Source organism: Muntiacus reevesi, chromosome 22 (genome assembly GCF_963930625.1).
Source record: "Muntiacus reevesi chromosome 22, mMunRee1.1, whole genome shotgun sequence".
In the NCBI taxonomy this organism is placed as follows: domain Eukaryota; kingdom Metazoa; phylum Chordata; class Mammalia; order Artiodactyla; family Cervidae; genus Muntiacus; species Muntiacus reevesi.
The window spans coordinates 25,509,116-25,522,142 of NC_089270.1; the positions used below are offsets into that span (position 1 = coordinate 25,509,116).

Here is a 13,027-nt window from a genome sequence, read left to right on the forward strand (position 1 = left end):
TGTTTTAGTTGGAAACTGAAAGCACAAATCTTTTTCGAGTCTTTTCTGAGGTCTTGTCTTCTTTTACTTCAGCACATTTGGGGCTTCTCTCTTTTCTCAGCTTTCCTCAGAGGAACTTCCTCTCCAGAGTCTTCTCCTGGGGAAATAATTGTAATAAGGAGGAAGGCGAATATGTGGACAAAAATATGGATGGAATTGAAAATGGTGGTTCCACGTTGGAGGAGGGTAAGGCCTGTATGGAAACCTAATGTAGACTCGGGACCACCGTGGTGGGAAAAAATGGAAGGGACACCTGGGTGTCCTGGTGATGGGCTGGGTCCTCGTCACTGGGTTCCTTGTGGCAGGGGGAGGCGTGAGTGTAAAAATCTCGCAGTCTGTAGGGTGCGCATTACTTTGTGAATCTCCAGGAGGAGTGACCACTTCTTGTCCTGTGGGGAGAAAAGTACATGTCAGGAAATAGGCCTGATGGCAGGAACAGAGGGGAAAGTCTTCAGGTGTAGCAGAGGAGAAAGAATGGAAGGGAGAATTCTAGAGTCTCCCTAAAGCATGTTTGAGAGAACTGTCTAGTTCAGTAAAATGAGACATGGACACTCCTTGTGACCCAGAAATTCCATGCTGGAGAATTTACCCACGAGAAATGAATGCGTATGTCTACAGAAAATTAGTTCAAGAATTTTTTTTTTTAAGCAGCTTTTTTTTTGGCCACACTGTGGGGTTTGTGGGATCTTAGTTCTCTGACCAAGGATCAAACCTGTGCCCCCTGCAGGGGAAGCGCAGAGTCTTAACCACAAGACCACCAAGGAAATCCGCATAGCACTCTTATTCATATTAACCTAACCCTGCAAACCATCAGTGGACTCCCTCGTGGCTCAGATGGTAAAGAATACGCCTGCAATGTGGGGGACTTGGGTTGGGAAGATCCCCTGGAGGAGGGCATGGCAACCCACTCCAGTATCCTGCCTGGAGAATCCCATGGACAGAGGAGCCTGGTGGGTTACGGTACAAAGGATCACAAAGAGTTGTACATGACTGAAGCCACTAAGTACATACACACAGAAACCATCAATAGGTGAGGATAAATAAACTATGTATTCATACAATAAAATACTACTCAGCAATAAAGAGCAAGAATTATGAATACAACAACATGGATGTACCCTATGATGCTATGTTGAGCCAAAGAGGTTAGACACAAAAGAGTATATACTGTAAGATTCCAATTATATGAAGCTCAAGAACAAGCAAAATTATGTTAATCTATGAGAGATGTTCTAGCTGGATTTAGAATAGGCAAAGGAACCAGAGATCAAATTGCCAACATTTGCTGGATCATCAAAAAAGCAAGAGAGTTCCAGAAAAACATCTACTTGTGCTTTATTGACTATGAAAAGCCTTTGATGGTGTGGATCACAACAAACTGTGAAAGTTCTTAAAGAGATGGGAATACCAGACCACCTGACCTGCCTCCTGAGAAATCTGTATGCAGGTCAAGAAGCAACAGTTAGAACTGGACATGGACCAACAGACTGGTTCCAAACTGGGAAAGGAGTACGTCAAGGCTGTATATTGTCACCCAGGTTATTTAACTTCTATGCAGAGTATATCATGCAAAATGCCAGGGTAGATGAAGCACAAGCTGGAATCAAGATTTCCAGGAGAAATATCAATAACCTCAGATATGCAGATGACACCACCGCTATGGCAAAAAGTGAAGAAGAGTTAAAGAGCGTCTTGGTCAAAGTGAAAGAGGAGAGTGAAAAAGCTGGCTTAAAACTCAACATTCAGAAAACTAAGATAATGGCATCTGGTCCCATCACTTCATGGCAAATAGATGGGGAAACAGTGGAAACATTGAGAGATTTTATTTTTGAGGGCTCCAAAATCACTGCAGATGGTGACTGCAGCCATGAAATTAAAAGATGCTTACTCCTTGGGAGGAAAGTTATGCCAACCTAGACAGCGTATTAAAAAGCAGAGACATTACTTTGTCAACAAAGGTCCATCTAGTCAAGGCTATGGTTTTTCCAGTAGTCATGTATGGGTGTGAGAGTTGGACTATAAAGAAAGCTGAGTACCGAAGAACTGATGCTTTTGAACTGTGGTGTTGGAGAAGACTCTTGAGAGTCCCTTGGACTGCAAGGAGATCCAACCAGTCCATCCTAAAGGAAGTCAGTCCTGAATATTCATTGGAAGGACTGATGCTGAAGCTGAAAACTCCAATGCTTTCGCCACCTGATACGAAGAGCTGACTCATTTGAAAAGACCCTGATGCTGGGAAAGATTGAAGGTGGGAGGAGAAAGGGACGACAGAGGATGAGAGGGTTGGATGGCATCACGTATGTGATGGACATGAGTTTGAGTAAGCTCCGGGAGTTGGTGATAGACAGGGCGGCCTGGCATGTTGCAGTCCATGGGGTCGCAAAGAGTCGGACACGACTGAGCGACTGAACTGAACTGAATGGTTTAAAAAAAGTGAAAAACAGCTTAGGGTTACATGTAGGTGTTATTTAGTGGAGAAAGGAAACAGTGAATTCTTTCGATCTTGATTTGGGTGGTTGTTACATGAATATGGAGATATGCACACACATTTATATTTATACACATACATATAAATATACACAAAAATATATGTGTACACACATATGCTTATATGTAAAAAGTGATTCATCTGCACTTCTAAGATGTGTGCCTTTTATTGTGCATAAATTATAAATAAATAAGAAAATTTGGTGGGAAAAAATGTAACGTTAAGAAAAGTAACTGTCCCCCCGAAGGCTGTTAATCTGAAAGACTTGCTTCACTCTCCCAGCAGTGAAATCGCTCCCTGAAGAGGACAGAGGGAGCGTCTACACACAGCAGAGGAATGAGCACTGAGGACCAGCGTGATGAGTTTCTGAGAAGAAATTTGGATCAATATCCAGTGTCAAGCTGGATCACTTAATCAAACTGGCTATGAAAAAGCAAGATCTCCTTTAGAAAATTATCCTGTCCCTTAGAAACTTGCCAATACAAGTCTGAAAAGGGCAGCTGAGTGTGAATGATGGAAACAATGAATTCCTCACAGGACTGTTGTTAGACGTTCAGCTCTTTCATTGACTGGCCAGTGACCAATCAGATGTCATCTGAGAAGTTCAACAAAGAGACACAGTGGAGGGTGTAAGGAGAAGGTGTAGGGGAGAGGCTGAAGTGTCAGGTGTCGGCCAGTTGAATGTTGAATGAACAGAGAAGCCAGTCTTTCCATAGCTGTAAAATGGGGACGGCCTCTCAAAGAGAAAAAGAGAGAAGTGCCTATGTGGTAACAGGGTGATGGTGAGGGTAGCCTTGGCTCTTGACTTTCCAGGGTTGGTCTTTTTGAGGGCTGGCTGTACTTAAGTTTCTTGGAAATATCTTTATAATAATCACCTCTATTATTTTGTTAATCCACCTTGAATGGGTGAATTAAATACTGACTCTTTCTCCCATATCCACTCAGGCTACTGAGCATTGAAATGTTATGGTTGAAACTGGATTAAGACATTTCAAACTACAGAAGATGACTTAATGCCATATCACTCATTCTTTCTGTAGGAGACAGGAAAAAGAAGAGCAGACCCTGGCAAGGGCCACAAAAGAAATTTATAATTATTGATAAACTGGATGCAAGGCATGAGACTCTTGGAACAAGTCCAGAGGGAACAGTTCATAATCTTGAAAACAAGATATGCTCCTGGGATCAGAAAACCAACCCCAGACTGTTCCTCAACTGGCATCTCAGAGTCACATGTTTTACGTATGTGGTGGAAAATCTATAGATAAAAACATTAGTCTTAGTTACTGATTTGTTATTGATTACTGTTTCCTAATTGCTTAATGGTTAATGATCATTTTGTTCTTTGGCCCTGAAGGCCACATGAGTTATAGTTTAACTCCCCGCATATTCTTTCATTCACGGCTGAAAGTATAATAAACCTGGCTGGGATTCAGTTTCTGCACCTTCACCTTGGAGCGGGGTTGGTCCTCTGATCCTCACTTTTCTCTGAATTCTTGTGTCTCGTTTCTCATTCTCTTGCTGTATCACGCTTTCAGAAACCCTGTTTGTCGAGCTGGTCTTGACACTTTCCTCCTACACGATCAGATTAATTATGAACCTTTTTAACATAGAAACTTTCTGCTGAGAATCCAGTCGCTAGAGAGGAAGCTAGCCTTATTCTTGAGCTCCATTGTGACATTTTGCTATCAGATCAGGTTTAGCTAGGTCTTGGGCTCTGCCACTCAGTAAATTGGATTCTAGCTTTTAAAAACATCCACCCTTTGTGCTCATTTTACTTCTTAAAACTGAGGCTAAAAAAAAAAAAATAAAAAACAAAACAAAACAAAACAAAAACTGAGGCTACTCACCAAATCCTCCTGACGATGGAGTGTTAGAGTTGTTAGTGCTTCTCTGACTCTGGGATGTCTAGTGTTTTTTAAATTAAATTTTTTTAAAATTTTGTTGTTTTTTGACCATGCCACGCAGCATGTGAGATTTTTTTTTTTAATAAAAAGTTTTATTGGAGAAAAATAGAACCACCACGTACACAGGGAAAAGAGCACAAAAATTCAACTGATACAGAATGGAAAGTCACAACTACCCTATGTCGTTTGCGATTACTTTTCAATTTCTTAAATGGCTTACCTCAATTTTTAAAATAGCCTTGCCAATTTATTTCAGCTGAAATAGCATCAAGTCTTAAAAAAACGAAGAGCCTCAGCGAAGGGACCAGCTTTTAAGATAACAAAGGTGACACCAAGAGTCTCCTAATGGGACCAATTCTACCGAAAAAATTGTGCACTCTACTTTGGAGATTAGTTAGAAAAATTCCTGAAGCACATAACTGCTGAGTTTGGTAGAACAGTAGCTCAGAGACCATGAGGGATTAGTTAGACCACTGACTCAGATGGTCCAGTATGCAGAGAGGGCAAAAAAAAAGCTGCATTTCCCTGTCAGATGAGTTCACGTAAGAAAACCAAGGAGATGCTAAGAAAATACAGGCAATGGCTGCTCAAAATAATTAAGAAAGCATTTTAAATACCACATATTATTAGACAACAGTGTGTAAAGTGATGCAATTAGAAAACAGGCAACTTAAATATAGTCACAGGTCTTTAAGAACTCAAGAAAACAATCAATAGCAAACACAAGAGCTGAAAGTCTTCTCAGCTGAGGGTTGAAAGTGAAAGTGAAAGTGAAGTCGCATCAGACTCTTTGCGACCCAGTGGACTGTAGCCCACCAGGCTCCTCCATCTGTGGGATTCTCCAGGCAAGAATACTGGAGTGGGCTGCAGCATGTGAGATCTTAATTCCTCGACCAAGGATCGAACTCGTGCACTCTACTTTGGAAACTCAGAGTCTTAACCACTGGACCACCAGAGCAGTCCCTGGTTTACCCAATATTAGTCAACGCTCTTCTTCCAGGAATTTCTAAGGACTCAAGGTCAAGATATAAGCTTGTCCCAGTATCTAGCTCACGTAAAACCACGTTCTCCCAGCAGACTAGACACGTGGTGACTATTTCAGGCTACTGGTTGGCTAGCTCAAGTGTTGTAAAATATGGGAACTTTAGGGACTTATTTGGGGAACTGTCACAGGTTATTTACGAGGTTCAGGCCATACATCTGAGTGAGTGGGTTGATGCCATTCGTGGTCTCCAAAGAGTTAATACTGCTCCTGAATTCTTCTGTCTGTCCATGTTCTGATCCAGTCTCTCTGTCTTCTAAACCTTCCATAGTCTCTTCAAAGCCCCTTCAACATTCTCACTCTTCTTCATTCATTTGAAGAATTCTCTTCATAATTCTCCCGACCTTTCTAAGCAGATTACTCTGCTTCATATTTCAGAGAGAAAACTTCAGTGATCTGCCATGAACTTCTTGTTTCTACTTCTCTCACTTCAAAGAGAAGTCTACACACTCTACTCCTTTTCCCCCCACCTATTTAATCCATAGGAATCTGACTCGTTTCCGCCACCCCACAAATAAGTGTTAGTATTGTCACTAGTATCGAACTCATGCACTCTTCTTTGGAAACTCAGAGTCTTAACCACTGGGCCACCAGAAAATGCCTGGTTTGTCCAGTATTAGTCAAGGCTCTCTTCTGACAAATGTTGACAAATACTTTGACAACAATCATCCATGGTCCTGTTCTTTTAAAAAGTTGGTTCCAGATGCCAAGAACATCATTTCCTGCTCTCTTTGCCTGGTTTATCTCTATGTAGATTTCATATCTCATTTCCTCAAGGAGGTCTTCTCTCCCCTGAGGCTGGCTTAAGGCCTTTAGCAATATGCTTCCGTAGCACCCCGTGAGTCCACTTTCACCATATTTATTGGTCATGTGATTCATATTCAGTGGTTATATTCCTCCTCCACTGATGTATCTGCGAGATCATCGTGCATACCTGGTCTCCTGATCGCTAGCACTGTGACTATAGTGGACATGATCAGACTGAGAGAGATCTCAGTTTCCCTAATTGCGAAAGTTATCACGTTCCTACCTCTCAGGGATAATGTGATTATTAACAAGCAAATATTTCTCACTATGTAGCATACTGACATGACACCAAATATACTGAATATCAAAAATGAGAACTCTTCTGTAACCTTAATTAGACTAACGTCAGTCAAATATTTAAATGCAGATGGGAAACATTTTGAGAGGCAGAATAGCATCGTGTTTAAAAGCACAGGATCTCTTAAGAGAACAGACTGTGTATGATTTCAGTACCTTTAGACCATGAAATTTTTGCATCCTGTTTTACACCCCTGGATATGTTCCAGTCTCTCCTGGTTTACAGTCTATGGGAACTGGAATAGAACTTGTATTCTGCTGATGTGTGAAAATTGTATAAATCTTAATTACATTGAATTTGTTCATAATGCTTTTCAGGTCCACTACCTCCTTCAACTTTTCTGTCTATTCATTCTATTAATTTTTGAGAGTTTTCTATTTTAACTCCACTAAAAATCTTAATTTATCTACTTAAAAAATAATTGTAATATACAGTGGAACTATATGTAACTTTGTTCTGCATTTTCCAAGTCATCTGAAAATTTTATCATACTTTCTTTTTTATCATACTTTCATAATTTTTAAAAACAGCATAGAATCCCTGAGCTCTATGACTTATATGAGCTCCACCATTTAATAATTATGTTTGACTATTGACAGCTTCCATAACTTAATTGACAGCTTTCTCCCAGTCTGCCTTTCCTTATTTGGAGAAAATAATGCTACTTATTGGCTTATTGTAGTGTCTAAAATAAGATATGTAAAGTGCTCAGATATGGATGTGAGAATTGGACCGTAAATAAAACTGAGCACTGAAGAGTTGATGCTTTTGAACTGTGGCGTTGGAGAAGACTCTTGAGAGTCCCTTGGATAGCAAGGAGATCTAACCACTCCATCCTAAAGGAAATCAATCCTGAATATTCATTGGAAGGACTGATGCTGAAACTGAAACTCCAATACTTTGGCTACCTGATGCGAAGAGCCAAATCTTTGGAAAAGACCCTGATGCTGGGAAAGATTGAAGGTGGGAGGAGAAGTGGATGACAGAGGATGAGATGGTTGAATGGCATCACTGACTCAATGGACATGAGTTTGAGTAAACCCTGGGAGTTGGTGATGGACAGGCAGGCCTGTTGTGCTGCAGTCCATGGGGTTGCTAAGAGTGGAACACCACTGAGTGACTGAACTGAACTGAACTGAGCTACTAGGTTATTGATCTTCCATAAAGATGAGGAGGACTGTTGACTTTATTGGTCACTGAAAGTGAAAGTGAAAGTCTCTCAGTTGTGTCTGACTCTTTGTGACCCCATGGACTATACAGTTCATGGAAATCTCCAGGCCAAAATACTGGAGTGGGTATTCTTTCCCTTCTCCAGGGGATCTTCCCAACCCGGGATCGAACCCTGGTCTCCCGCATTGCAGGCGGATTCTTTACCAGCTGAGTCACAAGGGGAGCCCAAGAATACTGGAGTGGGTAGCCTTTCTATTCTGCATCAGATCTTCCCAACCCAGGAATCGAACCGGGGTCTCCTGCACTGCAGGTGAATTCTTTACCAACTGTACTCTCAGGGAAGCCCCTATCGGTCATTGCTATAACCAGTCCTTGGCTTAGCGTGAGCACTTATGCCCAATACAGATCAGATGAGTTGAATGAGTGGCCAGGCAGGCAGGTGTGGATTGTATTAATGAATGTTGAGTTCATTTCTGTAGATTTTTGCAAGTCTAAGTGAGTATTTCATTCTAGTTTCAGAAAAAAATGAAAAAAAAAATGTTTTTTTGCTACATGGCATGTAGGATCTTATTTTCCAGACCAGAAATCAAACCTATATGCCCTGCAGTTGAAATGTGGAGTCTGACCACTGGACTGCCAAGGAAGTCCTGCCAAACCCAGAAAATTTGCAAAAATAATTTACATTCAAAATTAGAGGATAATAAAATAATCAAGCCAAACTATTGCTGGAGTTTGGACATCAATTTTAAGTGGGTTTATTATAGTCTAGACATGAAATTCATAGTACACCAACAACTAGTACTTTAAAAAAAACAGCAAGGATGAGATGACCTCTTTTTAGAAAATATAATTACCTGTAGTCTGTGGTTGTTTGGGCAGACAATAGCTGTTTTGTAGTGAGCTACCCTGATTTTTAAGAGAAGTAAGCTTTGTACTTGATGTATAAGTAGGCAGCTCTTCTTTTATACATCCTCAGGTGCCTTCAGAGGTGAACCAAAAAGAAATATAAGCCCTGTGATTATCTTGCTCACAATAACTGCAACTGAATTCCTGCACAGACTCACAGAATGACTAGCTATTTTGGTCAAGTCCCTAATTTTACAGATAAAGACTTTGGAGCCCACTTCACACAAGTTCACACAGGCCTCTTTCAATCCTATGCTGTGAGTCTAGTTGACTCAACAGTGTACAGATTACTGTGTTAGGAGCTGCGACAAAGGCAGAGATGAAGAAACAGGGCCTATGGGGAGATGCTACAAATACATGGATCTGTAATACAGAGCATAATGCAGTAAGTACTGTGGGCAATGTGCGAATTGCTATAAGAATTCAAAAATTTCAGGTAGAGGGAGATTACAATTTTAAAACCACGTGTCTTAAGAAAACCATTGTGAAGGCAATACCATAGCGACACTAAACGACATCATATGAAGCAGAATTGTAATAAACAGGTGAAAGCAGGAAAGGGGGCTAGCCACAGCTGCTGCCATGGAGATGAGAGAGGACGGGGTGAGTTCAGGGACCACACGTGTAAGCAAGTGATGACTTGAAACCAGGGCTGCCTGGAGAGAGTGAAGCTGCGTTTGAAGGACTTTGAGGCCAGTATGAGGGACAGTGGGGGAGAGGGAGCCCAAAATAGAAACCACATTTTAGCAGTGCTTGAAAAAAAGTGAATAAACCTCTAATTTCATTATAACTTATCTGGCTACATGTTTGTAGGGTTTCCTGAAGAGTGGTTCACTTTCTGGAACCACCAGCTCCGATGGCCCTGCTCCTCTCCACTCCGTTATGAGCTGTGGTGCATGGGCGCAGCAAACTGGCTGGGGGATGACTAGGGTCTACTAGGGTCTGGCTGCAGCCCCGCAAAGTCCCAGGCCACATGAAAGGGATGGAGGGCTCGGTGTGACTCCTGGGGCTCTCCTCCTTTTCTTGCCTGTCCCCAGTGTTTGCAAACCAAGTCTCTGGCTCAGGCCACCTGGAAATTTTGTAGGGGTGGTGGGGAGGAAGGAGAAAGGAGCAGTGGAGAAATTGAATCTCATAGAATCTCAAAGCAAGAAGTCTAGACTCACCTCCGCAGCGCCAGGACACAACTGACTAGATGTGATTAAAGCAATCAACAAACAGAAACTGAGCACCCACCATGTGTAAATTACCACACCATGGGGAAATCAAAGAGATGGACATTGCTGTAATTCAGGGGGGAAATTGTTAGCTCCACAACAATAATAGCTAGTATTCATATAGTGCTTGAAGCTTGAAGAGCTTTTCTTGCAGGATAGCTCATTTGGTCCTGCTGTTGCTGCTGCTGCTAAGTCAAGTCAGTCGTGTCCAACTCTGTGCGACCCCATAGACGGCAGCCCACCAGGCTCCCCCGTCCCTGGGATTCTCAAGGCAAGAACATTGGAGTGGGTTGCCATTTCCTTCTCCAATGAGTGAAAGTGAAAAGTGAAAGTGAAGTTGCTCAGTCGTGTCTGACTCTTTGAGACCCCATGAACTGCAGCCTACCAGGCTCCTCCATCCATGGGATTTTCCAGGCAAGGGTACTGGAGTGGGGTGCCATTGCCTTCTCCCATTTGGTCCTAACAACCCTCATAATAATGGATGTCATTCATGCTGTCACTTCACACAAGAGGAAATGGATTTCAGAGCAGTTAAGTGCATCTAAAGTCATATAGCTAGGACTGAGACTAGGACCAACACCTTCCGATGATAAAATTCAGTGTCCTTCTCTTTAAACACACAGGCTGATGGAAGCTGACGTAAATATTTCCAATTCATGGATATGTTATAATCATGGAGCCAAATTCATTCTTTTTACACAGCTTGTTAATTAGTGGACCCACAGGAGAATAAAAGCAAAACCCTTACCTTCTGCCACAGTTACCACCAACCAGCAGACCAACAGCCAGTGGGAGAAGCAGGGTCCGTGAGCCATGGCTTCCACCCTGAGCAGTCACTGCCTCGAACCCAGCGTGGCTTTAAAGGGGGTGGGTGAGTCACCCACAGCTTGATTCAGGGAGTTGTATTTGCATAATGAACCACAGTGAGCAGGTCCTGTGGTGTGAGGGTAAGAAGTCAGCAAGGAAATACCAGACAGTGTTTATCAAGCAGAGCCTCTTGTAATGACAGCCAAACATCATTTATCCATCCTTGACTGGAGTTGGATTGTGGACAACCACACCCTCGCTATACTTCTAATTCCTTTAAGTCTTTTCTTCTCTTTCCTTGTGTGTGTAGGTCTCCTCAGCAAGAGAAAGGATCTGTCCAGGAAATATTCCACGCTGTTTCCTTCTGTATAGCTTACTTCACAAAGCCAAACAGGATGCATAGGGCGTTATCCAAAGGCTCAGAGACTGAAGCGGTTTGATGAGACTGTTCACAGGTTTCAGATCAGGGATTATGTTTTTTCTGCTTTGGTTCAGGAGCCAAGACCACAGTTGAAAAACTGTCTTCTCTAGTAGCCGTCATGGTCGTTGTCTAAACAGACACGAAAATTTTGGGAGATTAATTTACTGAGTTGTCCTTTCAGGACTCCCTCTGATTCATCAAATTGCCCCAAAGATGCCCAGTTTTTTTTCCTGTCAGCTACTGGAGGAATGGGAGGGGATGGTCACAAGTGATTAAAAGCATGGACCCTGGATGTAGGGATGATCATACTAAGTAAGTCAGAAAGACAAATATCGTATCGTGGAATCTAAAATATGGCACAAATGAGCTTATCTATGAAACAGAACAGACTCACAAACACAGAGAACACAACTGTGGTTGCCAAGGGGATGTGGGGCATTGGAGGAGAGATGGATTGGGAGTTTGGGATTAGCAGATACAAACTTATATATAGAATGGATAAAGAACAAGGTCCCTACTGTGTAGCACAGGGAATTATGTTCAATATCCCGTGATAAACCATAATGGAAAAGAATATGAAAAATGATGTATATAGGTGTATAATTGAGTCACTTTGCTGTATAGTAGAAATTTTTTTTTATATAGTAGAAATTAACACATTGTAAATAAACTATACTTAAATAAAATAAAGGTTAAAAAAGGTATGGATTTCAGAGTCAGGAAAAACTGGCTCCAGCCCTGTTTCCTTTTGTTACTAGGTGGGTGACTTGAAGCCTCAGGGGTAAAATGGGGCTTGTAGTATATCCCCCTGAGGATTGTTGTGACGAAAAAAAGAGATAATTGACACAGAGCTCCAACCACAGTGCCTGGCACAAGAAAGGGAGTTGTTTTTAATTGGAGGCTAATTGCTTAACCATATTGTGGTGGTTTTTGGCATACATTGACATGAATCAGCCATGGGTGTACATGGTCCCATCCTGAACCCCACTTCCACCTCCCTCCCCAGCCCATTCCAAATAAATAAATTAATTAGTTAAAAAAATCACTTAATTACAAGGACAAGTTCAGCTGGCATAAAGAGGTTTGAGGACAAACAGCACAGAACAGGTTTGGGGAAGAAAACAACTCAGGTAGTTGGAGCAAACATGAAGGCGCTGCAGAGAAGCTTCTGGTTTCAAATGTTCAACATGCTGCGGGCACCCACCAGACTGCTTTGTATAAGGACTGGAAGCTTCACTTAAGCTGCTGAACTGGCTAAGAGAATGTCTTCTACTGTGTCAATATAGATATTGATAACATTTATTGATACCTATTATGTGTCAGGCACTGTGCTAAGCATGTAACTTGCATTGTATAACTGAATGTCCATAGTTCGCGAGGCAAATATTATCATCTTCATTTTACCTACAACCAAGGAAACCAAGGCCCAGAGAAGTACTCAAGCAATTTATCCAAAGTTGCACCACTGAGAGGTGGCAGAGCTGAGATTTTTAAGTATGTGTGAATCCAAAGCCTGTTTCCCCTCTTCCTGCCCACACTGGCTGTGCAAATGAATATTAAATAAAAGGTATAACAAGAATAAAAATACAGAAGTGAAAAAAAAAGAAAGGGAGTTGTTGTGGCTGCAGCTAAATCACAGTGGCTTCAATTCTTTGTTCTCTTAGGAGCTTATACTTGCCAACTCATTCAATCGCTCCATGGCCTAATGGTTGAGCAAAACATTTTCCTGGCTGTTACAGAAAGAACAAAACAGAACACAGTCCCTGATTTCCAAAGGCTGGCAATCTAATGAGGGAGACTGTGCGAACTGAGAATCAAAGTGAATAAGAATGCAGACACTCACCAACTAGAAGAATGGTAAATTCCACAGACTTGATGATAATCCTAGGCAAAAATTCTAGAAATAGATGGTTAAGTCAACGATGTGT

At 41.8% G+C, this 13,027-nt stretch overlaps 1 protein-coding gene across 2 annotated transcripts; it reads right to left on the reverse strand.

Moving 5' to 3' along the window:
- Window positions 1-96: 96 nt before the first annotated feature.
- ODAPH (odontogenesis associated phosphoprotein) lies at window positions 97-10,686 on the reverse strand. Of its 2 annotated transcripts, XM_065913869.1 has the most exons (3): window positions 10,620-10,686; window positions 292-428; window positions 97-147 (listed from the first exon to the last, which is right to left on the reverse strand). In XM_065913869.1, exons 1-3 carry the CDS (start codon window positions 10,684-10,686, stop codon window positions 97-99), a joined length of 255 nt encoding a protein of 84 aa, XP_065769941.1. The 2 variants fall into 2 exon arrangements, with proteins under 2 accessions (XP_065769941.1, XP_065769939.1); XM_065913867.1 differs by having other exon boundaries at window positions 97-428.
- Window positions 10,687-13,027: the final 2,341 nt, after the last annotated feature.